Source organism: Dermacentor albipictus, chromosome 6 (genome assembly GCF_038994185.2).
Source record: "Dermacentor albipictus isolate Rhodes 1998 colony chromosome 6, USDA_Dalb.pri_finalv2, whole genome shotgun sequence".
NCBI classification, from domain to species: domain Eukaryota; kingdom Metazoa; phylum Arthropoda; class Arachnida; order Ixodida; family Ixodidae; genus Dermacentor; species Dermacentor albipictus.
The window spans coordinates 5944866-5970795 of NC_091826.1; the positions used below are offsets into that span (position 1 = coordinate 5944866).

The following is a 25930-nucleotide window of genomic DNA, read 5'->3' on the forward strand; positions in this document are numbered from 1 at the left end:
CAATGTTATGAGCGTCCCCTTTGGAACGGGGAAGTGGGTTGCGCCACCAAGCCCTTTTTATTATATTGCCTAATGTCCTACCTATATTATAGAAGAGAAAAAAAGAAAAAGCCCACGATGAATTCCCAAAACCAATCTTTCTGAGCCCCTATTGTGAAGTTTGTTTTTGTACGCCTCCGTTGTCTGTCGTTTCCCTACTTTTCTTGCACCAATCGCCTCTTACTAATCTCTATTGCGGACATGTTTACTTTCGCCCTGCTCTAGCTGAATCTAAGGGCTTCAAGGAGGCCAATAATTCCTAAATCGACAGCTTAGCAGATATCTTCACATTCTAATACAACATGCTCCATCGTTTCCCTGGCTTTACCGCAGCAAGCACACGCTTCTTTCTGTATTTCGCTTTATAAGCGTGTGTTCTAAGGCATCCCGGTCTCGCTTCGAAAAGTAATGAGCTTCTCTTGAGTTATTGTATGTTGTTTCTTTGCCGATTTCGTTTTTTTTTTTCCTCGCGGCAGGTTCATTTTCCATTGCCATCACCCATGACGGCATGCTACTCTGGCGCTACTTCGTAGCGGTCGTCGCCGCAGAGCGGCACTACGCTCCTCACGCTTTCGCCTACCCTCCTCCTCCGCTTCTCTCCTCACGCTCCCTTGGCTAATGCAGTCTTTCATTCGCCGCTGCGCTCCGCGTTCGCTTTTTCCTCCTTCGCTCGGTTACGCGGAGGGCCGACGCGAAACGCAGGAAGCTTCGCTCTAAAGTTTTGCACCCTTTGGGGCGTATCTCGTCCCACAACAACAATCGTCATCTCTCTTAGTAGGATCTTGATGAGGGCTAGCTAGTTCATATTTATAACTCAGGTTAAACAGCGCGAATAAAACAAGGACACGAGGAAACATCTGTCCCATTTGTTTTTTTCTTGGAAACTCTGTGCTCGCTACTTGCTTGTTGAGAATGCTACGTCACGCTGTTAACGCGCATGCTGTTCATGACCTGGAAGTACCGGGCGCACAGTGTTAACGAAAGACAAGCCCCAAGTGATGCAAACCTTTTTGAAGAGTGCATTTAAGGGCGTTTTTCGCAATGTGTTGGAACGGAACGAACAAAAAACGAAAAATAAAAGAAACTATTTTCGACCGGAACAAGACCGTAACCGAAATGTTATTATTTTGTTTCAGAGTGAAGCCAAAATAATTTATCGGTTTTCGGTTCTAGGGGAAAGTAGGCGACCCGAAACAACCGACGTCAGACAACGTCAACATTAGCGCGTATCTCAGGCAGGGATAGCGCGAGCGATAGCCGGTCGAACGCTCCACTAACGTAAGCCTGTAGCTCGGTTGTACTAGTAGATCGGCAACGTAGCAAAACCAAGTGTTTGCGCGCAGCAGAGCTTATCGTTTCGTTATCTACGGGTACAACGCTCTGTTACCAAAGTTTCGTGGTTCGTTTATGTTCGTTTAAGTTGGTTCTATCCGAACAGCGGTCTCGCAGTAGACTCGATGACATGCTGGTTCTTGCAGCACGTCATCGATCACGCTTGTTGCCTAGATTCAAGGCACTGAGCACGATCTCATAATTCACTTATTGAGAAAAAACAATACTATGTTTTTATTATTACTTTGCTTCAAAAGTTTTTGTATGCAAACAAAAACCGCTAGAAGCCGTTACGAATCTTTTTTTTTTTTCTTTTATCGTTCCGGAGCAGAACCGGAACGAAACAAACAATAGCGAAAAACATTTCATTCCGACGGCCTGGTTCTTGGGTGTAAGGGTATGGGTCGGGCCAATTTACAACCTTATTCCCCTGTAAGCGTGTAAATATCTTGCAGTGTTCAAGGAACCGAAAGTGACGTCCCGACCTAAAGACGCTCTTGACGGGCCGCCGCCGCCGGGAAGCGGCAATCAAGCGCTTCCTGGACTGCAAGGACGGCGGGGCGATAGTTTGCGACGCCCCCTCCGGTGCGGGGTGAACAGCGCACGCGTTCGCTGCTTTTGACTCGCGTGCGAACAGTTAAGAGCCAATTTGCCTCGCCCGCCTGGAGTAAGTGGTTCATCTGCGGTGTCGCCATTATGGCGCGCTTGTCGGGTTGATACCAATAAACGACGCCTCAACTGCCAACGTGGACACGAAAACGGGACGTTATACAAGGGTCGGCTTGAGCTAGGGAGTGAGTACTGTCTCGCCGATCAACTGCAAGCGACGACTGCGTGAACTGCATGGTAGAGTACGTGCGTTGTCGCTCTCATTTCAAATTCATTAATCTCAAACCCCACTTTTATTTGAATTCTGTACCGCCAGCAGTACTCACCGCGCCTTTACAGGCTCACAGAGGTGAAAGAGCCAGTGCAGCGTTCAAATCATGTATTGCGCGAATGTAAACGTAAATGCAAGCAGCTATTCCGCCTCACGAGTCCTACGCACACTATAGTCGAACTCGTACCAGGCAAGAGTGCTCGTCGATAGAAAGCAGGCGTGACCCAAAGGTTGGGAAACCAATTGAGTTTCGGGTACAGCAGAGTGCAAATCTGCATGCGCGACATCGCCGACCAGGTAACGTCGGCCGCACGTGAGAGTGAAGTCACGTACACGAGCTACGATGTACGTAAGCAGCGCTCACGAAAGGAATGGCGCAGCGCAATAGAGCAAGCGCGAGACTGGCGACTGCAGCGGTCGTCGTCAGCCCCGCCCCTTTCGCAGATCATTGTTTCAGGGCCCTGCACAATACGGTGTTCAAAGTTTGCAGCTCTCAGCTGACACTAGAAGAGCTCTCAAGAAAAAAAGAAAGGAACGCCAACTCGACGCCGGTGGTCGCGGAACGAACACGGCACTCGTGCATGCAAAACCGCGCCTGCTGTTTTATGCCTGTGCTGACGCACTTCATTCGTTGCTTTACTTAGATCTTTGTGGCCTGACATCTAGCTGCTGCTTTGCTCTTACTGTACCCTTCTTCCCGAAGAGGAAGCAATGACTGAAAGTTGCCCGTCTGCTCCAACACCTCTGTCCAGACTACAGGCGTGATTTTACATCGATGGGTTCCACTGCACAAGCAGCGTGATGGCCGGACGCCCTAGCGCAGCCACCGGTATACGCCGCTACACAGCCTTGGGCGCTGACAGAACAGGCATCGCGCTGTATACCTTACCTGTCAGCCTTGCGCGTGCTTGACGATGGCGCTGATTAGGTATTGTACTAGAATACTGGTATTGGCCTCGAGGACATACCGTGGCGCCATCTGTTGAAATGTCCGTGACGTAGAAAGCGGCATCACATGAAAAGTGTTCCGCATCTCCATCGGTTCAAGTAAGGTTACTTCCGAGTATTTGCATACCTTAAGCGTTGTACGTGTGGTGTCTTGGCTGCAGAATAACCTTCTCTGCAATTCTCTCTCCTTTCATTTGTTATTTCAGAAGCTTAACGCTGTGGCCAAAAGTAGAACCACCGTAAGTATACCTGGTAGCGAAGCTACAGTGTACTAGAATAGGGTGTACTAGAATTGAACTCTTCTAGTACACTGTAAGCGAAGCTTCCATAGAAGCCCATACGTTCCAAACATGGTGGTTCATCGGCGGTTCATGGAGCTTAGCGCCTTCTGTGTGATGAGGGAACACTTCCGGCGGAAAAAAAAATAATGTGACGTCATATCAGTTACAATACACAAGTGACGTCATTTTGTTCTCGAAGGCGTGAAATTTGTTTTCGCGGCCTGCCATTAGAGCTGTATATTCACATGCCCCGCCGTTCGACTTGAGCGTTTCGAGCTTTCAGCGCGGGAACGATGCAGGAAAAGGCCAGCCATATGGGTTGTCGAAATCGCACCCCTGCCCACAACATTCTTTTGAGGCCGACGAAAGCTTTAGGTGTAGAGTGCTGGTCCTATCGTCGGATGCCAAGCCCGTCGGCCAGCGCAGTCGCACAAAAACAACTAAAGTAAACAATTATCTGGCGGTCCCAACACTACTTTTGACTGAACAGATTAAGAACCCGTGTCACCAGATGCAGACAAACATGGACAAGCAAAACAGCACAACGTGTTATCGGGGGTGTATTGTAACAGGTAAACTTTAGGAGCGCGCCTTTGTGCACACTTCAACCAAGAGCTGCATTGCACGGCAAGCGATAGCGGCGTCCACGCCCCCTCTTGCGATGGGCGCTGAAGAAATGTATTTATTGATAATAATTAAATGAAATAAACTTGCATTTACTTGTCACGCGTATATAAAATTGACCAGGAATTTTTTTTTTCTTTGAATGAATCTAACTGCATCTCGCTTTAATTTTTCAATAACGCTTTCTTAATTTCCCAGTCTTTGTTCCCTCCAAACATAGTCACGCTTCAATCGCTGCTCCCATAACCACCCTTGTTGATGTCGGTGACAATTCGTTCTGAATTGCTTTTCGCCCGAAGCTTCGCGACCTATTTGGATCGACCATGGCAGAACTGCATACAAGTGTGCATGTTATTAAGCCTGGCGAGCGAATTGCGAACACGAGCTCTTTGCACCGTCTTGCCAATCGCCACAGTAGAAAGCGGCGGTTGAGTCATGCGCAGGCTCGTCTCTATGGAAGCTTGCTGCTCAGGTGACGCCATCATCTGTTTTTCTAGCAAGACATGTCTCTCGGCCACCACTCTTGACTAGTCGGGAAGAACAAGCCCAATAACAAGTCATCGGTCAAACGCGCAAGACAAAGATCTGCGACTTCCAGTGTGCTGCCTGCGGCGCCGTCGTTTTTGGAGTGCTGCCCGACAGTACACATCAACTAGTCAACAGTGGCGGCTGAGAGACATGTCTTCCTAGAAAAACGTATGATGGCGTCACCTAGCCAGCAAGCTTCCATAGCTTGCTGGTCAGGTGTTCGGTCAAGCCCAGGCCGCCGCCGGAAGCCAGCTAATTCCAGCCGACGGCTAGGGGGGAGGTAGATGGTGAAATGGGGAGCTCCCTCTCACCCTGATCACCCATACTCCCTGACGGGTGCAAATAAAGTGATTTCTCTCTCTATCGGTCTTGCGCGCTAGAACGACCTGCCACGGAGTGCGCAAGCCTTAGGCACCGCTGCACTTAGCCAGTGTTAGGATCGACCTGCGAGGGTAGTGCTACGCAAAACTATCTCAGCCCGCTGCAGGTGCTTCGATCGATCCGCGGTGGTGGCACCCTTCAGAGAACGAGCGAGGATGACAGCGCTGGCCGACCATGAACTTCCTTCGGAGAACTGCGAACTACGGCAGCGTTAATCCACCGCGCGCCTCGTTCGGAGAACCGTCGACGGCAGCAGGGCGGGCCACGTTTGGCGCCCCGTCTATGTTGGTTGATTTGCCGGGTCTTCATGATCTCTCTGCAGTAAGAAGAGCTTCCCTAACAAAAGGTTGCTTTGCGGTACGTGGGCCCCAGGATTCGTCACCGTCTGCTGACACTCGTGGCGGCTACAGGAGCAAGCCAGCTCTGGAATTTAGAGGCGCCGGCTGGGGTCAGGCGGGACCACCTGGCTACGAGGACGCGCTCAACTCGGGTTCTGGGAATCCAAAGTACGTACGTTGTGTGTGAGCCCTCCTCCTCCAAAAAGGCGGGTCAACTTCGATGACGTTTGACGCTACGAATTGGCGGTGAACTGCCGTTTCCCTCACCTAGAGATCTAGAGAGAACGGAGTATTTATAAGCGGCAGTTTCTCGGCTGCAGGGTGTGCTCGTCAGTGTGCGCTGTGATCGTGCTCGTGAGCTGCGTGCTCGTCAGAGTGTTTGGAGCTTGGCGCTCGTATGTTGTATGCTTCGTCTTGCGTGCTCCACGTGGGAGTCACGCTAGACTGTCGAATGTCTCTCCTGTTTAAAATGTAAATATGTAAATAAACTCTGTACGCCTAGTTCCTCCCAAGTTCCTCCCTACGACCTACAACACTCCTACAACTGTATGCCAGCGGCGGGATCGACCTCTCTAACCCTTACACCAAATACACACACGGAAGACAGCCCGACGTTTAGTCTTTAGATGGCGATTCTTACTAACCGTAATGTTCGCCTCGTCTGAAGGTCCCTTTCACACAACCGCTCAGTTCTCAAGACTGAGCTGTCTCCCGTCGGCCCGTGATCTACAATGCGCGGCAAATTCATACATTAAATGCATGAATATACGCGGCTGACGTTTGTCAGACTTCTTAAGACAGGCCTGCCTTCTCATAAGCTTGTCGTTTTGGCTACACGTTTACAGACCAAAAATCGTTAAGTATTTCTGTTGGTCTGTAGAATTCCAGACGGGTTGCTTACAAGCGTTAGTTGGCAAGAAGACACGATCATACGTCCAGGCCGCGTAGAAACAATCTATAGCTTAACATAAAGCGACTGTAGACTTTCTATATATAGATTAAACAGATTGTCTAGAATTACTCGCGCCACCTTGTGCTTCTTTTTCTATAGCGCGTCTCGTATGCTGATTTCGATTAATAAACAAACATGGTGGCAATATAGCAACCAAGATGTCTACTGATTGATGCCTCTGCACTTCCCCATAAATTTCATGCTCGCTTTCTTGATGTTTCAGGTCAGGGAGGCTGCGGTTGTACTACGGGGGGGGGGGGGGGGGGGGGGGGGGGGGGGGGAACGAAAGAAAACAGTGCACAGACAAGTCGGGACAAAGCAGACGGCCAACTTCAGTCGAGCTGTGTCAAACGAACTAGTTTGTAAGCTACGACGCATGTCGTAGCTTATATATGTAGCTTTGTGTCGTTTTGCCGGCGCCCACGTAGGCACAGCGACACAAAAGGCGAGTACAAGAGCCGTAACTGACACCACAGTAATCGGAAGGCCCGTGGATAACCAAACTAAAAGCATTATCGAAGTAGCGGCTATTGTTAAGGAAGCCGATGTTACCAAGGTGCGAGACCGGGCTACTTGGTATTCCATGCTGAAATGACTAGCGCAAGAGGCGACACGGGACACTAAAAAGGCGACAAGGGCAAGCGCAATCCTTGTCACCTTTTTAGTGTCCCGTGTCCGCTCTTGGGCTAGTCACTTCAGGATGTTATCAAGCCTTCCGTCGCTCTCCCGAAAATAAAAACATACAGTCGCAGTATCGCTCGAAAGCCGAAGCATCGATAGCGATAGCAAATTAGTAGACAGTTACGAAGTAAGGAATACTAACTAAATTAGGAAACACGGTGTCAGGCGCGTACAGGCAACAATGAACACATCTCACTCAATAACCGCGGAAACTGTCAAAACGCTGAAGTGAGGAAGCGCGGCAGCAGCACCAAGCGAATTGACCTTCGTGCTGCGCCTCGCATTAATGGGAACGAAGCCGCGATAACACAGCGCACTGGCGGACTCTGTCCCCGTCGCAGATGGCTTTCGAGATACAGTGGCACGGGCGGGCGGGCGCGGCCCCCCGGGCCGCCCGGAGTTAAAGGCGCACGCTACTCCCTACCCTCCCCCCTAAGCCTTGCGCGCGACGGAAGACGGCGCGCTTCCTTCCCGCTTACCTCGCGGGCGCTCCTGTCCACGAGGCTTCAGCGACTTGGTTCGCAGCTAAGTACTCTTTTATCTTTATTAGCTTGCGTTTTGAAGCGTTTTCTTTTGCATGGAGTAGGGGGGTAATTTTTGAGTTCTTCGTGAGAATAGTAAACGTACCGGCTTTGTCTAGGTCTGGCAGCTCCCCCGTTGGGCCTAGGTGGTAGGAGGGACCTATTTGATAGGCTTATTTAATTTTTTCAGCTAGCCCTTCGGATTCTTACATGGGGTAGGGTGTGATAATTCTCTATTTTTGTTTGGGATATCAGTCGAGGTCGGCTTTGCTTGAGTGATTTAGCGAACTTGCTCGTTGACCTTAGGGACGTAGGCCTAGCGATGAAATCAAAGAACGTGAAGGCCGCGGGGGACGGCGAGCAAGTGCAATGCTACGAGTGCCTGCGATGGTGCTTCCTGGGCAAGACTAAATTCCTAAATTTAGCAGACGCGGAAGGGCCTAGCTTCACGTGCAGGTCGTGCGAGGGTGTCCGGGAAGCCGTCCAAAACTGGAAGGGAGTTGGGCGGCTAAGTTCGAAGAGCTTAAGGCTGACCTGAGGGAGGAGCAGGAGAAGCGGGTAGCACTGCAGGCGAAAGTTGACAATTTCATCAAGGTGGAGGCAGCCCAGGCCGCGCAGTTAGTAAGGACCGGGGCCGAGCTTGAGGAAGAGAAAGAAAGGAGCGCCGAACTGGAAAGGCGGCTGATGCGCTTGAGACGCGGGCAGCGGAGAATGTCGGGTCGGGACATCAAGCCGGTGGCAAAAGCCCAGAAAGAAGGGTAGACCCTACAGGCGAAGTGGGATGCAGGCAGGCAGTGCAAGCGGTCGTCGGCTCGCCGCCGGGAAATCGGCTTAGTTATAGTGAAGCAGCGCCACACGCCCCGAGTGAGGCGACGCTGCAGCCACAGGGGTGCCAACGAGCGCGAGGAGAGGAGAGAGAGATTCTTATTGGAAGGAAAAAATTGGGGTAAAGTGCAGCGCAGTAACTGTCTCTCAGATGAGGACACCTCAACCGCGCTGCGCAAGGGGGGGGGGGGGGGAGGGTATTGAAAAGTAGGGTGAAAGATGCGGCGGCGGCCTCCCGAAATGAGCGCGTGGGCAAGTTGGCGGCCTTCGCTTATGTGGCGCGGTGACGCGCCTAGTCGTGGTGAAGCAGAGCTTCCTGTGCGGCGAGAGCCGCGTCGCACATCTGTCGCACGTTGCCGTCGATGGATGGGCACTGGACGAGCAGGGCACGGAGTGCAGCCGCGAGAGCGGCTATGAGCGCGTCCCTGGAGTCGCTACTCGGAGCGGTTTGTGGACCGCGTAACGGCTGAGGAGCGGCCGTCTGCGTGTTGCGGCCTCGCAGGGCGTCACTGTAGGATCGGCCCTGCGGGGTGCGAGATGCGGACGGAGAGGCCGTAAGCGCGGCCGATGTGGCGCCAGCCAGCTCTAACGCTTTCTTGCGCGAAAGGGGCCGCTCGGAAGATGATAGCAACACGGCCGCCTTTCCCTCGCGCTGCCACTCAGGGCAGCTCGGCTCAGTTGTCGAGTGACGGCCGCCGCAATTAATGCACCGTGGCTTCTCTGCGGGGCAGTCTCCAGTGGTATGCGACTCACCGCAGCGGAAGCAGCGGGCGTCGCGGAAACAGGTGGCGCCGACATGGCCGAAAACGCCGCAGCGGTCGCATTGGAGTGGCCGGGGCAGACGAGCACGAACGGCACGCAGCTGTTCGAATAGCCGCACGTTAGCTGGCACAACGTTCCCGGCGAAGGTTACGGTGACGCTTGTGCCACTCCGTGTGGAAGAAAGCACCGCGACGGGCGCCTCAAGGTTGTCTCGGACTGTGCGGGCGTCGAAACAAGAGTCGACCCCATGAATGATGCCTACTCAGGAGTTGTTGTGTAGCGCCTTGGGGCGCACCGCGACGTCACCGATGTCGCACACCTCGAGGAGGGGCGCCAAGTCGGCACCGCGCGTCACGTCAGCAGCCACCACATTTCGGCGGAAATTGACGCGGACGCGCCTCACGCCGGGTACGGCGGACAGCTGGGCGGCGATACGGTCCCGCGAGAGGGCCAGAAAAGTGGCCCTGCGTTCGATGGGTACGTACAGAACCGTCACGTTCGTATCCGGAGTGACACGGCCGTCGACGGGTGGGGCGTGCGGCTCGAAGTCGACGAACCGTCGGTAACGGCGTCTCCTTCGTGCGGCTTGTTTTTGCTGTACCGCTGCCGGCTTGCAGGCTTGGGCATCCTCGGCGGCCGCGAGCAGCAGCGGAGGATTTTTCTGGTTGAGCTCCCTTGATCCCCCAGCAGCTGGGGCAGGGGTGGGCGCTCTCGGCCGGCTCTCGTTGGGCGAGGGGCCGTCAGCTGGGTCGTCGTCCTCGACGGTGGCAGGCACCGCCGCCGAGCGCGAGCCCTCCCCCGCCGCAGGAGCGGTGGGCTCGATGTTGGTGAGTGGGGGCGACGCGCAGGCCGCCGGCGACGACAGTGATGGGGAATCAAGCCGGACAGGACTTGCCTCGGGCGAGGTGGTCGCGTCCGTAAGGGAGGACGTAGTGTCGGCACCAATCATGCTTGCGGTTGGCAAGAAGAAGCTGCCGGCACTCTCGTCGGTGTCGCCGATCGACGGGCAGCTGGCACCGTCGTCGGTGGAGGCAGCCGAAGTGGGGGCCTCTGCGGTGGTGTCCGTTGAAGCGGACGGTGCGGCGTCGTGGCCACTGGAAGTCGTCTTCGGCGCATCAAAAGGAAATGCGCGGAAGGGAGTGTCCAAGAATGATGGGGCGCGCGCGGACGGCGTCGCACTCTCTTGCGAAAGCGGGCATGACGGCGTGGAACCCGTCGAATCAGCCGACAGCGCACGCAGCGTACGTGCCTTCAGCCCGCGCTTCCATCGTAACGCAGGAGGCGATCTGCCGGTGCGTGGTTGCTGTCCACGCGGCTGGCGCTGCCAGGCCCCTCGGTGCTCCGAGTCGTCGTTAAAGCCAGGAACTGACTTCTTCGGTCTCTTCCGATGCTGCTGCTTTGGAGCGTCTCCCATGAGATGGGGCCTCCGTGTAGTAGCGTGGCTCAGGAAATCGTGCCAGCTGCCATGCAAGCCCTGAGAAAGGCTGTCGGGCAGGACAATGAACGCAGTACTGAGAGAAATAAAACGCGAGCTTTCTGAGAATGTTGCAGAGCGCAATTTGGTAGTGGTAGCGGCGGGGCTAAACGATGTCTTGAATGGTGAAGCCGCAAAAGAAGTGGAGAGATTAGCGGAGGTAGTTGACGATTGAAGGGCGATAGCACAGCAAGTTCAGATCGTGGTATGCACATTGCCGGAGGTGCAAGGACGGAACGGAGAAATTGCCAAGGACGTTGTGGCTGTTAATCGTGAGATAGGAAAGCTAGGCCAGGAGAAAGGATTTGAAGTGGCAGACATAAATAGAGAAGTGCTTAGATCAGGCTTTGGCGGAGGCTTTACGCGAGATGGCATCCACTTTAATGGAAGGCTAGGAGCCGAGATCGGCTGGCGCCTGGCAGGTCAGGCAGTAGCTTTTTTAGGGGGCCCACTGCGCCTCAGGGCGTAGGGGTAGATAGAAACAGTGTAGAAAGTGCAACAATAGAGGCTGACGCCAATGACATGGTCACTAGGAGATCCAGGAAGGAAACTAAAAACAATTTAACACCAGGATTGGGTACATAAACATGCAAGGCGGTAGAAAGAGAGCGAAGTGGTTAGAAATACAACAGCAGTTAAAGGACGAAAAAGTAGGTGTATACGCGCTATGCGAAACATATCTCAGGGATCTAGAAGACCCACCGTTTATTGAAGGCTACGTCTGGGAAGGGAGCAATAGAACAACAACGGAGAGGAAGAGAGTAGGAGTAGGTATGCTGATACATCAAGGAACAAATTGGCAAAGAAAGTTAACTTACAAAGAACATGTCTGTGTATCAGGTACAATCGCCGGTAAAGAGACATGGCTAGGAGTAGTTTATTTAGGGACAGGGGCCAAATGCAGGCAAGAGAACAAGGATCTAGTGAAGTGTCTCGATGACGATATAAAGCAGTTTGAAGAAGGTGCCGATATTTGTCGGTTGGGTGACATGAATGGCCACATAGAGGATCTGGATGGCTACACAGATTGTAATGGGAGGTTGATGCTAGACGTCTGTCAGTGACACAACTTAGTTATAGTAAATAGAGAAACTAAGTGTGAGGGGCAAATCACGTGGGAGTCCCGTAACAGACAAACGACCATTGACTACTGCTTAATGTCGCAGGGGTTGTATAGCAAGCTCACAATAATGGAAATAGACGAGGAGGGGAAGTACAGCCTCGGAAGTGATCATAAGCGAATTAGTCTACAGTTGGAAGCCCTGCTCAAAAGAGAAATGCAGGGAAGTCAAAAAGAGTACGCCAAATTAAATGAACAAATAGCGCAAATAGCGGCCGGCATAGAGGAAGCAATAGATAACATCCCAAGGAAAGGTGGGATTATAATCAGAACTACTCATTAGTACAAAAATAGAAGAAATAAAAGGAGTAAACCGTTGGAGAGGAAAGAGGAAGCCACGAAGTTGGTGGAATAAGGAAATTAGGGAGGCCATCGAACAACGACGGTTGGCATCTCGGGAACACAGAGAAGCAAAGAGGGCGCAGGTATATGAAGAGGAAATAGGCCAAAAATAGGAATCTTAACAAAAGAAACAAGTGCAGGTGCTCGTCCAGGCTAAAATAAAGTAGTCCTCTGATCGCTGGCTGGCTGAAGTTCGCGATGCAACTAATCAAGGGGGGTCAAGAAAATTCTGGAACCATATAAGCTGGCTGGGTAAAGCGAATCACAGAAAGCAGGAACAGATTCACGATGCCGAAGGAAATTGTTTAGAGGGAGGTGACGCTGGGAACTACATCGGTTCAGTTATAGCAGAGTCATTTAGGAAAGACGATAGGGTAATCGCCCCAAATGAGGGAGCAACACAGGATAGCATAATAGAAAACAGCTTAGAACTGGCCAATCTTAACTGGAAAAAGGCGAAAGCAAATGTTCCAAAATGCACGTCCGCGGGGATAGACGAAATTCAAATCAAGTTAATTAATGAACTTGGCCCATGAAGCAAGGAAACGCTTATAAAAGCATTGGAGGCAGTCATAACAAATAAGCAAATTCCGCAGAGCTGGAAACAGAGTAATATGAATTTAATTTATAAAGGGAAAGGTGATAAGAAGAACATAAAATCCTTCCGACCAATTACGATAACATCAGTTATATATAGGCTGGCGATGCAGGCGGTGAAATTAAATATGCAGTCATGGGTAGAAAGTAATAATATACTCGGAGAACTTCAGAACGGGTTCAGAAGTGGTAGGCGCTTAGATGATAGCCTGTTCGTGCTTACCCAGTGCATAGAAATAGCTAAGGCGGAAAATAGACCTCTGTATTTAGCCTTCCTGGACATAAGCGGTGCATACGACAACGTGAACAGGGAACTCCTGTGGAACATATTAAAAGACGAAGGTATCGGTCATGAGGTAATTGATTTTCTACAGGAAATATATCGAGAAAATAATGTTGAAATAACATGGGAAGGAATTAAGAGTACGACAACTGTCGAAGTACTCGAAGGATTATGACAAGGTTGTCCCTATCACCGCTGCTGTTCATGCTTTATATGACAAGTATGGAAAGAAGGTTACAACGAAGCAATCTAGGGTATAATCTGTCGTACAGATTAGGCGAAAAGGTTGTTGAGCAACGACTACCGGGGTTAATGTATGCGGACGATATTGTACTGTTAGCAGATAGCCAGGAAGATTTGCAAACTCTGGTTAATTACTGCGGGGACGAAGGAGACAGTTTAGGTTTCAGTTTTAGTGCAGCTAAGTCCGGTGGGATGTTTTTCAGCGATACAACTGATCAGGAGCTTACAATACAAGGCCACGAAATACCCCGAGTGGCCGAATACAAGTATCTCGGGGTATGGATAAACAAAGGTCAGATGTACACGGAAAAGCACGAACAGTCTCTAATAGCAAAAGGGCGAAGAGATGCCGGGATAATGAAACATAAGGCATTGTGGGGTTACAACAGGTATGAGGTACTGAGAGGCATTTGGAAGGGAGTAATGGTGCCGGGGCTTACTTTCGGGAATGCGGTCCAGTGTTTAAGGGCAGAGGTTCAGTCGAGACTAGAAGTAAATCAGAGAGCTGTGGGAAGGTTAGCACTAGGTGCCCACGGGAAAACCACGAACGAAGCAGTACAGGGAGATATGGACTGGGCATCATTCGAAGCACGGGAAGCTCAGAGTAAAATCCTATACGAAAAACGTCTGAGGAAATTGGATGATAACAGGTGGGCAGCTAAGGTGTTTAAATACCTATACAGAAAGAGCGTTGACTCACAATGGCGGAAAAGAACTAGGAAGCTAACCAGTAAGTATGCCAGACAGGAGGACGAAGAAAGACAGAGCATTAAACGACAGGTTAAAAACACGGGAGGTAAAAATTGGATAAATTCAATGGAAAAGAAGCATAGTGTAGAACTATATCGATACTGGAAACAGATCAGGAAGGAAGCGTCTTATGATAGCTCAAGAGGCAGTGCCCTACTCTTTGAAGCTAGCTCAGGATGTCTTAGAACGCGGAGCTATAAAAAGAAATTTAACGAAGAAGAAGACACATGTACTGTGTGTGGTAAATATGTAGAAACAATGGAACACCTCGTACTAAAATGTTATGGTATCAATCCCGATGTCGATGCCGCCACAGTCACGCTTCCTGAGGCCCTAGGGTTCAGAGATAATAACAGTCATGTAAATAAATATGCGGTGGAAATTAGCAAAGGGCGATTGGAGGATTGGTGGCTCAAAAGCAGAGAGGTGACATAAGGTTAAAAGGGTAGGAAGACGTACTTAAAGAAAATCGAGAATTTTAATAACACACAGCACAGTTAAATAAAAATAAAAGGCAAAATAAAAAGCTGAGCATGGTGGCATCACCCCGTTACAAAGGGGACGCTCCTACCTTCCGTCCATCCATACCTCGCGCTTGAGTGCGCGAGATTGAGCACGGCTCACCCTCGCACTTTCTCACTCGTAGATACAGCACAGGGCGCGCGGAGACGATTTTATCGCCCTTATGCGGAACCTCACGGCGACGGCAGAAGTGCGCCTGGGGTGCAGTTGCTCTCGCAACAGAGGAGTTATCGTATTTGGGGCACGAGGAAAGCGGCGCGCCCACTTGGGCCTTTTCGACTGTGTCACGGTCTTGTTAGCAGGGTTTTTTCTCTCTTATCGTTCGTGATTATAAAATTCACATTTGTCCACATGTACGTTCCTCACGGGAAATTAAAAAAAAATCTACGTATCTTATTGTCTTCGTGTGCGCTGTAATTTGCAGTAACACCAGCAAGCCCAGTGTCGAACCTTGTAAGCGCGGCATATAGGCGACAGAGGACACAGCGCGTTCACATTATGAGCGTGTCGAATTGAGATGGCGTGCATGCCCAGCTATGTGTCACTTGCATAATCTCCAGTGCGTTACGCGGGTCCAAGCATCAATATAGTAAAACTACCCCGCATGGGGTGTTTAAGGTAATAAAATGAAATGAAAAATTCCGGCTATGTCCCTGCCGTCTGCACTCGGGATCAGGTAACGTAGAACAGGGTGTTTTTAAACCTTCGTCAGCACTGTGGATGTATTAAGATTCCACCCTGTGAAAGTGGTTGTTCAGCGACGCCGTTGCCGACGTTAGACGAGCACAACCAACGTTAAACAAGTATCCTTAGATGACGTCACATAGGCACCACCACCACAAGCGGCGTACGTCACGCGCACGTGTGCGACAGTGAAGCGTGCATCTTCGTCCTTCTAGGCCTTCCGCCTAGCGCAAGTGCTTTACTGAACTAAATGATTGTTTAAAAGTGAATCGAGTCAGAAAATGCGCGAAGTACGACTTACACACCAGCTGCAGACATGACAGCTTTGGACTGTAATACGGCTATACGAGAAAACATAATTCTGTTACTCGGGAAGTGAAGGACAAAGATATTTTCCAGCTTCCGTTTGAGGTCTTTCTGGGTGGCCGCGGCCGCTAGGTGGCGGGAGTGTTCTTGGACAAAAAACAAATGCGAGGTTTTACGTGCCATAACCCCGGTTTCATTATGAGGCACGCCATAGTGGTAGACTAATTTTGACCACCTGGGGTTCTTTAACGTGCACTTAAATCTAAGTACATGTGTTCTCGCATTTAGCCCCCATCGGAATGTGGCGCGACCTTGTGCTTATCTGCCCAACACCATATCCACTAAAAAAGCATGGCGGGTGTTCTTGTACAGTGCTTGCTATACTGTCAATAACGGTCGCAGCACACGCTGTGTGACAGGTGCAGCAGGCACCAGTGACAGACACATTGCGTGCACCTGTTCGTGAGGCACGCAAGAGCGTATGTGGAAGCGCACCGTACATCGGCATTCTTCGAGGCACTTAGTGCGAATGCGTTAGTGAACTAATTGAATGTCTCGAAGTAAAATAGCACCACCTGGAGCAGCACGTCAGGCGAACAGCCAGGCTAACATCTTCGACATATCATTAAACTTGTATCTCTCTCTCTCTCTCAAAGTAAAATGCGTCAGAAAATTCGTAAAATACGACTTACACCCTGCGGACATGAGAGAATTGGATTGCAATTCGAATGTACAAGAAAACATAACTCTGTTACACGGAAACTCAAACAGAAACCCTTTTCCAACTGCCGTTTTAGGTCTGCCTAAGTGGCCATGGCCACTAGGTGGCGGTAATGTTTGGGTAAGCGCCCCACGAAAAATCCCTACCGACTATAGGCTTTCGCTGCAGGAAAAAAAAAAAGAATTGTGGGTGTTTATGAGCGAAAACGACGATATGATTATGGGGCACGTCCTAGTGGGGCACTCCGGATCAATTTCGACCGCCTGTGGTTCTTTAACGTGCACCACCTGGGCGGTATACACACTGGCGTTCTCGCATTTCGCCCCCATCGAAATGTAGCCGCCGCGGCCGGGACTCGATCCCACACCCTCGGGCAGAGCAGCGCCACACTATAGCCACTACGCCACCACCGTGGGTCTGTGTGTATTGTTTACTAGACGAACCTTTCAAGGCGAAAGCGTGCGTGAGGCCACGGCTCATGAGGACAGTGGTTGCATGGCTGCAATTCAATCTGTGAAGTGCGCAACCCTTGTCGAAAGTATCGAAGCCACTCCGCCAGCAGCAAGATTTCAGGCGGTCACTGTGGCAAGGCTCATAGCACGGCTGTCGCCAAGCACGCTCAAGGGTGACTAGCTGGCATTGTCCATTCCATGACTCCCCCCATGATCCCAAAGCATTATCTGGAACACCAGCGTATTCCGTGGCATACTTGGGGAATCATTCTCTCGAAAGTGGCGGTATACTGTCTACAGATACAAATATATGCACTTACCTGGTTAAATTCAAACATTGCAATGCACTCTCCGAAGTAATCAGTTACTTCACTTAAATCAGGTAAAGGTAATGGTAGAGCATTTAATTATGACGCAATTTGTGACACCCGCAACAGAGAATAACGTATCGCCGAAAAAATAAAAACTCCGTTTGCCTATCTCACTGCTTTTAACATTTACTTGAAGCTATCGCTCAAAGACCGGACCGACAAATGCTGCCGCAATGAGTATCGCCGAGTCCTGCGTCTATTTTCACTATAACGGACGAGTCTTCCTATCAGGCAGAGAGTCCCGTGAAAGAAAGTGACCTTTCGCTTCGTGAACGCGGGTGACGTGCAAGCATGTGGGTGCTATAGCGCACACGACTCTATCCGCCCTCGGTGCGCCTAGACGCCTGCACTGTCCGCATCGCAGATCGTATTCAAGACAGGGGTCGCCCGGCTACGCCATACGCAGCAGCCGCCGTAGTAGAACGCCTCGTTGTGAACATTCACCTACTACCTAAATTACTTAGCATGGTGTGACCGCGCACAAGCAAACATATGAACACTTCACGCTTGATGACTGCGGACACTCGCTGTTAGAACGCTGGCGTAAGGAAACGCGGCAGCAGCAGCGAGCGAAGTGACCTTCGTGCTGTATATCGCTTCAACGAAAACTGAGCGGTGAGAACACAATGCACGCAAAGCTACGAGCCATCGGCCCACATAGACTGTGCCCACAAAGCAGGTCTATTTCAAGGTAAAGGCTGCGCAACCGAAGTACAACGCTCCCCCGTTCCACGGTGACATGCGCGCGACGGAATACGACACGCTTCCTCGCCTTGTGCATGCGAGATTGAGCCGCCATCATCGGCTCACCATCGCACGCTTTCACTCGCAGACACAGCGTACGGCGCGCGAGGACGATGTTACCACGAGGCGAACCCAGTACGTATGCATCGCAAAAACCTGTAGCAAATGCCAGAGGAGAGACATCGAGTGCGCGTCCACCTACCTTCCTCCTCCGCGACGTTTCGCTTCGTTTCTACATTCCCACTTCGCTCAACGGCACCTGCACATTCCTCTAGGTGGCAGTACTTTGCCGCCAATGTTTCTACTGATGGCGTCGTGTTGCACTAGGCTCCGCGTCTAAACGCACAATCCAGGCCTTTTGGTGCGATTGCGAAGTGTCCCGAACCATGAATGTGGCCGTCAACATGTGCTGCCTGTTCGGATTTCGGCAGTGTGTTGTGCCGAACGAGTTGGGTGACAACGAGGCCTAGCACGGCGGCCCCGAAGTAATCAACGCTGTGTAGTCGTGGCTACAGGGACTAGGTGGCGCTGGCTGCACATTGGTGGATTGGAAGATTGGTCAAAGCAGGGAAACGACAAAAAAACGCAGACGTACGCAAAGTTCACAATAGGGGGTCAGAAAATTTGGTTGTGGGCGTTCATCGTGGTTTTTTTCTTTTTGACCTAGGTAGGACAATAAGCAGTATAAAAGCAAGAGCTTGGTGGCGCCACCCAACGCCCCGTTCCAAAGGGGACGCTCATAGCATCCATCCACAATAGTGTTCCTGTATATGCTCCCGCAGGGAGCATATACAGGAACACTATTGCGTGCTGTGTGCTATTGAAACCTGTGTGCTTTACAGGCTGTTTGCAGGAGAGAGAGAGAGAGAGATGCAAATGAAAGAAAGGCAGGGAGGTTGTTTGCGGGAATCTTAAATGAGTGGATAAGCAGGTGGGCAGAGGCAAAGCACTTGCTTACGGAAATGCAGAATGGTTTCCGTCCAAGTCGACGACTGGAGGACAATTTGCTTGTGCTTAGTGCGTGTGTGGCCATTGCCAAGACAGCAGCGCTCCCTCCTATGCTGCTTTCTAGATGTAGAAAAGGCATATGACAATGTACCACACACTGAACTTCTTGACTGCCTCTGCAATGGAAATCCCGGCTATATTACTATCCATAGTGCAGCGCCTGTAGATTGTCATTGCTCACTTTCGGCGTGTACTATCCGCATCTGTGAAGGTTACGAGGGGACTACTAGAGGGATGTCCTTTATCCCCACTGTTATATACTTTGTATGGCCAACCTCGAGCGCAAACTTCTCAGTAGTGGTCTCAGTTTCCAGCTGAAGCTTAGTACAAAGGGCGTGGATGAGAGGTGTGGATTACGTGGTCTCGCCTTTGCTGACAATATTGTGTTGATGGCAGAGTGCCATCAGGACCTACAGGCTTTCATTAACATCTGCCGGGCAGATATAAATCGTCTTGAGCTGCGCTTTAACTGCAATAAAAAAATCTGCAATAATCCCCCTCGAGGGCCCAGACATGGATGCGGGGCGATATAATGCTAGGAGACGAGGTTCTGACCGTGTGCTCGACATACAGCTCCTTGGGAGTACAAATATTAAGTGAACCGGAGCCACCAAGAGGACATCCTCCGCCAGAAGGCACTTCGGGCGCAGTGCCTCCTTCGTCGCGTATGTCTGTGGGGATGCAAGCGGTTTGTGAAGGTTCGCGACCTATGGAAAATCGTTGACGTATACCGGCGCCGACGTTCGCAAACGCTGTGCACCGCCTCTCAGCGCCCGCGCGTGAGTGGCTGGAGCAGCGCCAGCGACAGGTTGGCCGGATAGCTCTCGGCTGCCATGGTGCGGTGGCCAACGAGGCTATACAGGGCGACCTAGGCTGGTCGAGCTTCGAGGCTCGAGAGGCGGTCAGCAAAATCGCATACCGTGGCCGCCTGCTCGACATGCCTCGGGAGCGGTGGGCGCGGCATGTATTGTATTACTTGACAGTGACATGCATGCGCACACCGTGGGTGAGGCGCTTATACACCGCATAGAAAGTAAATACGGCCTGTTTCGCTCCCCTATCGGTGCAAACTCATCGTCGGATTGGGTAAAACGGGCGGGGGAGCGAGTGCGGGATGAAGAAGAAGCACGTTGGATGAGAAATATGGCAGCGACGTCGACGTTGGCTGTGTACCGTTGTCATAAGAACGCTATTGGCATGGTGCACCTGTATGACAATTCCCTCGGGAGTAGGTTGCTCTTTGAAGCAAGAGCCAGTGCACTTCGTATACGCTTGGGCGGCTTCGAAGCATAAACAATGACGCGAGTGATGTGCGGTGTCGGGCGTGCGGAAAGGAGGGCGAAAACACTGAACATGTGGTGCTACGGTGCGAGGGAATTGGGCCATCTGTCGGGCAGGGTTTGCCCCTGGAGGCTGCCCTTGGCTTCGATCAGACTAGTGGAGAGGACGGTGCATGCGGTGTAGACAGAGCCGCAGTCGCGGAGACAAAGAAGCGCCTCGAATGCTGGCTAGCGGCACTTGCGGACGGGCACCGATGACTGCCCATCAGTGTTCTCCCCTTTTCTTTCTTTTTCCTTTTGGCGTTCTCTTTCCTTTTTCCTACCTGCGCTTGCTTTGCTCTAACAGGTAGGCAGCAGAAAGTCATCCTGGCTTAGGCGTGGTTGCCACGTCCACCCGACACAAAGGGTTGGCCGCAACATCATCATCATCATCAAGCGCGCTCCTTCGTACTTTTCCCGGCGCGTGATTCTCTTCACCTCCAGGCGTCTTCCTCCATCGCTTCCTTCGCGGCTTCAAACGTATATTCGCCGGCTTGGAAATGTAAATAAAGCAAGGTCACTGTAAATAGCACTTCAGCACACTAACGACAAACGCGAGGAATAAGAAGGATAGACGACAAACAGCAAGGAACTCGAACAGGAGCGTGCAGCTATACGCATGCGAGTTCCAGCAAGACGATCCGGGCCGAGGCCGCATCGCAGCCGCCTATGCATCGCGTACGGTAGCGCTCAGACAGACAGCCTCACGTGCAGGCTGTCTACGCCGTCCAGTCACGAAGTACTGGTACGCGGAGGTCGTGCAACTCGTTCATTCTGTCTTTTTTTTTGTATCTGCGTGCTTTATACAGCCGACAAGACTTCCCTCGCTATAGCGCAAGTCACTGTACAACCGTCACGCCAACGCGGGTCTGACAGGACGCGACCCATTTTCGTTCGCTGACTGCCGTCAAAGTTCGACACGACTGCATCTGAGCAACGTAAAATTCGTAGACAAAGCAGCGATGGTTGGGAGAGGACCGAGATGACTTGCCCAACTAACATGAACTGCGACTACAGCTATAGCACTAAGAATGTAATGACGATGGGTACATGGCCACGGTGAGTCAGTCAGGTCGCAAGGCAGATTTCAACACCACGAAGCCAAGGTTACTGCGGGGCATAGTGGGAGAAGCTTACATCGTGTTCAGTCACGTTGTATACATTTTCGTACACGACTTTTTTTTTTTTTGTTCTGCCCAATGGTGGCAAGAAAACAAATTGTAGACATTAAACTTTTAGAATGCGCAGAAAGCGTCACTCTACCATCTTGCATTTCTCTTCGAAAGAGTGTGCAGCTCTGAGATAAAGTTACGTAGCTTTGACCCGTTCATCGGCAGTCCATAATTCGTTAGTGATGTGCACAGAATAAGAACGGCGCTTCAGGACACCCTGCTATAAGCGCCTTCTGACGAACTTCTTTCGCGAAATTTTTCCGGCCGGACAAGGTTTCTTGCCGGGGCAGAGCCAGCCGCATGGCGCTGTTCATCTCGCAGCAGCACAAACAAGCTGCAATGCTTGCGCGAGCATACGGGCCGCCTCTTGACAGAATCTGCGTACAACTTCAAACGCCGCTGGCCTACAGACTAACTTCCCTATACAACGAATGGAAAAAAAAAAGGTCGGCATCTCCGGCTGCGCGCATTCGACATTTTCGGCGCATAATTACCCCGCCCATCTAAGTGTACAGGATGGCTAAGCTTTCTCGGCTTCTTTGCCGAGCTCCTCACGGCTACACAGCACGCGTGGTGAGGTTGCAACGCGCGTCAGCATTTGCGCGCTGTGAAAGAGAAGCCCTTGAATAGAAACGCACGTCTACCCATCTGGCTTTTTTTTTTTCATCGCACAAAAAAAGAAACACTCAAGGGCGTGCGAGGCGTACCATGGCACCGCCACTTGAGCTAGCCTCAACGCGTCGCATGTGGAAGATGGATGTTTTAAATGCAGGCTGTTCGCTGCGCGTACTCGATGATAGTGCCGTGCAGCATAGCTGTGTGCCGGTCCAATGCACTGACTCGCAGCGCATACATTTTTCCGAGGCCGCGTCGTCTGCTCTCGACGTGACAGCAAAGTGCTCTCGATGGGCAAAAGCTTTCAACAGGAAGAAATGCCGTGCAGTAAGGGCAGCGCCGTAGAAACGCGATACCGCTTTATTCCCCAAGCTATACGGTCGGCGGCAGCATGCCTTCGAGCTTCCACGCGTTTGCACCGATTTCACACCGAGACACGACGATTAAAGCACGCGAAGGCTCCACCCCTCCTTTATGCAAGATACATCGTGCTGCCATGTCTATGTGTAGCACTGGAGCTGCATTTAATTTTTTCTTTCTCTAAGCCAAAACCACCTTTCTCTGTTACAAGTCATGCCTGCCCTTGCAATCGCGAGAGTCTTCTCTGCGTGCGCCCGAAACTTTGGCAGCGCAGTTCATGGCCACGCAAATGTGCCCACTCATACGTACACACAGATCACACTGATATGCTACCCGCTTCATCTAACACACCGCCCTGTTAGAGCGTAAACACACAGAAGTGAACATCTCTGTAGCGCAAGCCCTACTGCAGGGATATCTCCACCTGAACACTACTAACCCATCCACGTCTTGGCAATGACGTGTGTTCAGACACGTCGTGCTAGAAGGTTGCGAACCGTCATTTATTTTCACAGCGCACTTGTAGGCATCTCTATCCAATATAATTTAACTCTCGCGCGAAAACAACTTCATCGTCCTCTAACGATTACAAGTTCTGTTAATGGCGGAGAAAGAAAGGAGGGGGTACACCAAAAGACTTCTGAGGCGTGGTACCAGCAAGGAGCTTCTCGGAATTTCTCGTGATCTACGAAGGGGCGCGGGAAGGGCCAGAAGAATTAAACGATGTCGCGCAAGTTTGGAAACGTTTCTGTAAACCTTCAATTCCTTACCGAGAAAGAAGAAACAATGCGTGCAGAACTGCAATGTTGACAGGAGCGCGTGCTTCTTGCAGTTGCAGGCACACTAGTTGTCACCTGTAGAAGCCTCGCGTGAGCACAGATTTTTTGTCTAATCCTGTTTGCTCGCCTGTGTGCATATGCTGGTGGCGTTATGTTTGGAGTTAAGGTCTTAAACCGTAAGATTAACGCTACGAAATGCGTCCCTGGTAGCTATGTTTTCCCATGTGCTTGTCAAGCTGAAATAAACGTGTCGGCGTTTGCACGTAGCGCATTGCAAAGGTGAGATGCGGCGGGCGCACAAAAGAAGGTCAGGTGCGGCCGCCGCCACGCGAAAATCAGGCGAGCGGCACGCGTCGCCAGGGCCACCCGACCTGCCGCGGGGCGTGAGCGTTCTCTGAAGTCGCGGAAAACACCGGAGTATTCTCGCGTTGATATTGCGTTTACTTCGCTTTTAAGACCATCACAGAAGGAGCGAACAGGAATTCATAAAATGGTGTAGATCCAGCTGCCCTGGAAAGCTTGAACGACGCTGTCCTTGTCACTGAAGAACGCGTCCTGCAGGATCGACGTGAAATGCCGAGATGATTTCTCGGCAATGAAACATCGGCCAGCTTCCCGCGTCACTCCGCGCCCACCTCGCCGCTCCACTGAGCGCTGGTGGCCGGCGTCCGCGACGCGAAATTGTGCACCCGAAACGCACAACTGCGGCGATTCGGCCGCGGCATCGTAGAAGCGAAACCACGGCCTCGCCGTCGGTGACCTCGAAAGACGGTCTGCAGCGAGCGTGTCGGTCGAGACAGAAGCCCGGCATCAGAGGTAGAAACTATGCAGAGCCCGAAACGTGAAAATAAGCGACCCCTCGCACCGACAGCTCAGTTCGTGAGAAGGACCCGACAGTCCTGCCAGAACGGTCGAACAACAAAACCAACGATGCCGCGCTTCTGCTCGCTTCCCTATTCGAGAGCACCGCGAATGCTCCGTTACTCGCCTGGTATGGCGCGAACTGAGACACCCATAAACACGGTAATACGCTCGATTTATTCGTCGGCCGAAACCTAGAACGTGAACGCACATGCGCCCGGGACCGCGTAGGTATAGGCTTCGTATGGCGTAAAGCGGGCTCCCCTGCAGCTACCGACTTGACATCAGCAAAACAATGCGTGAGCTCAGCTGTGTTGGTTTTTTGCTTATCCGACAAGCTCAGGTCGCGCATCGCGTTGTAACCTCGGTGCTAAATGTGCCGTTCGTGCCATATTAACACTGTAAAATAAATTACACCCTTACAAGTGAGTGGACGCGGGGTGTGAGTACTGCAACTCACAGCCTTTAATACACCCGTGTAATGAAGGGCGAAAATTACTTCACAGTGTAGCAAGCAGCGCGCAAGTAACTACATTTCTCCAACTCGCCCACGTTGTAGCATTTCGCCGGCACAGGCTCTAGAAACACAGCGGCAAAGAACAAAATGCTACAGGAATTCGGAACATCGTCTGCTAATGCGTAAGCAATCTTCGGCTCGGCTGCTATACTTCGCTTTTGCTTACTCATTTAGCTAGCCTATGCTTGTCTACTCATCGCTACGAATAAACTAATATTATAACCACTAACTTTTCTAACGGTTATGCGTGTTAATTTGACCAATTATGCACTTATTTCGCAGATATAAGGCGTCACGGGCGGACGAATTTTGCTGGGGTACTCGCCAAAGAATGCTTACGGTTTAGAAAGCAGAACTTGGCTCCTAAAGAGCGCCACACAGATACTAGTGAACAGCGAATATATTTGTTTTCGCTCCTGCCTAGCCTCACGTACGCAAACTTCCACGCTCAGCGAGCGAATGCCACAAAGAACGGCCGGACTGTGAAAGGGGGGGCGTTCCGCGAACGGCGCGGCCGCGTCGCACGCACGGAAGCCACGCCGGTCCTCGTTGCATTCACCAAGCGACATCCGGGAGACCACCCGGTAACGCCGCCGATGACTGTGGTGCAACAGCTTGCGCGGCACTGCATAGCCGTGACCACCAAACAGAACAATGACTCGGGCCTGGTGCTCTCGCATAACGGCCGAGGGGACTCAGGGCTCAAGATGGCCCGGGAGACCTACGAATTCAGCCTATGTAACTCGCATTCAGCTGGTGCCAGCAAAGCAGCACATAAAGAAGACGTGAATGCGGCGCGCGTTTTCTAGCATCCCGTGTTCCAGTTCAGTGCAGTAAACGGCACAAAAAAAATCGTTCACCGGCTCCTGGTGCGTCTACGGACACGTAGTTGACGCTCGCAGACCACTTGACTATAGTGCACTGGACTACGTATATACTCCGGACGTCTGAATATCATGAGCGCTTACATCAAACGTAGGACGCATTTTGCGAGAGGATGACATTTTTGTCTCCTGTTCGTGGTTTCTTTTCAGGGCGATATAGATGCCCTGTGCGCATCCGCTGTGGGACATTCCTATTTGGGCGGTATGTGGACCACCAGCGCAATTAAGCAGATCGTCACGGTCGCGCGAACCTTTCATCAAACTCTGACTCCGTCGTTGTTAGCGCTGCAAGGTGGGTAGCTGGTCATATTTATAGGCCGCGCGACTAACGTTAGCTGTGTGGTGTCGAAGTTGGAACACACTCCTTTAAGCGCGATCTGCGTCATTTTTATAAGTCAATTAGTTCTATCAAACGCCCGTTGATGATTCTGTGCCTTCCGTGCTGTCTGTGTGCTTCTGCTAGAAGCTTACCTGGGTTGCAGGTAAGGCGTCCAGAAGGCGTTGAAGAATCGTCCTCCCCTCTCCCTGCTGGAACTGTGCTCCTTTTCAGACTCACGCTCGGAAGAGTCTCCCTCTCTCTCGAAAGCTCGCGATGTGTGGGCTGTGCACAGAAGGAGAATGCACACGGCCAAAAGCCACGCTACTTGGTTCCGGCAACGAGCCATGTTCGCGATCCGGACGACGCGGTGACGATCGCTCATCTGGCGCGCCGCC

At 51.5% G+C, this 25930-nt stretch overlaps 1 protein-coding gene across 1 annotated transcript in view; it reads right to left on the reverse strand.

Annotated features, from left to right (window-relative positions):
- Positions 1-25930, reverse strand: part of LOC139060748 (transforming growth factor-beta-induced protein ig-h3-like) — a 66736-nt gene extending 40806 nt beyond the window's left edge. Inside the window, exon 1 of the mRNA XM_070539824.1 lies at positions 25688-25930. Coding sequence (XP_070395925.1) covers positions 25688-25917 — 230 coding nt within the window. The 5' untranslated portion in view covers positions 25918-25930. The remainder of the gene's footprint in view (positions 1-25687) is intronic.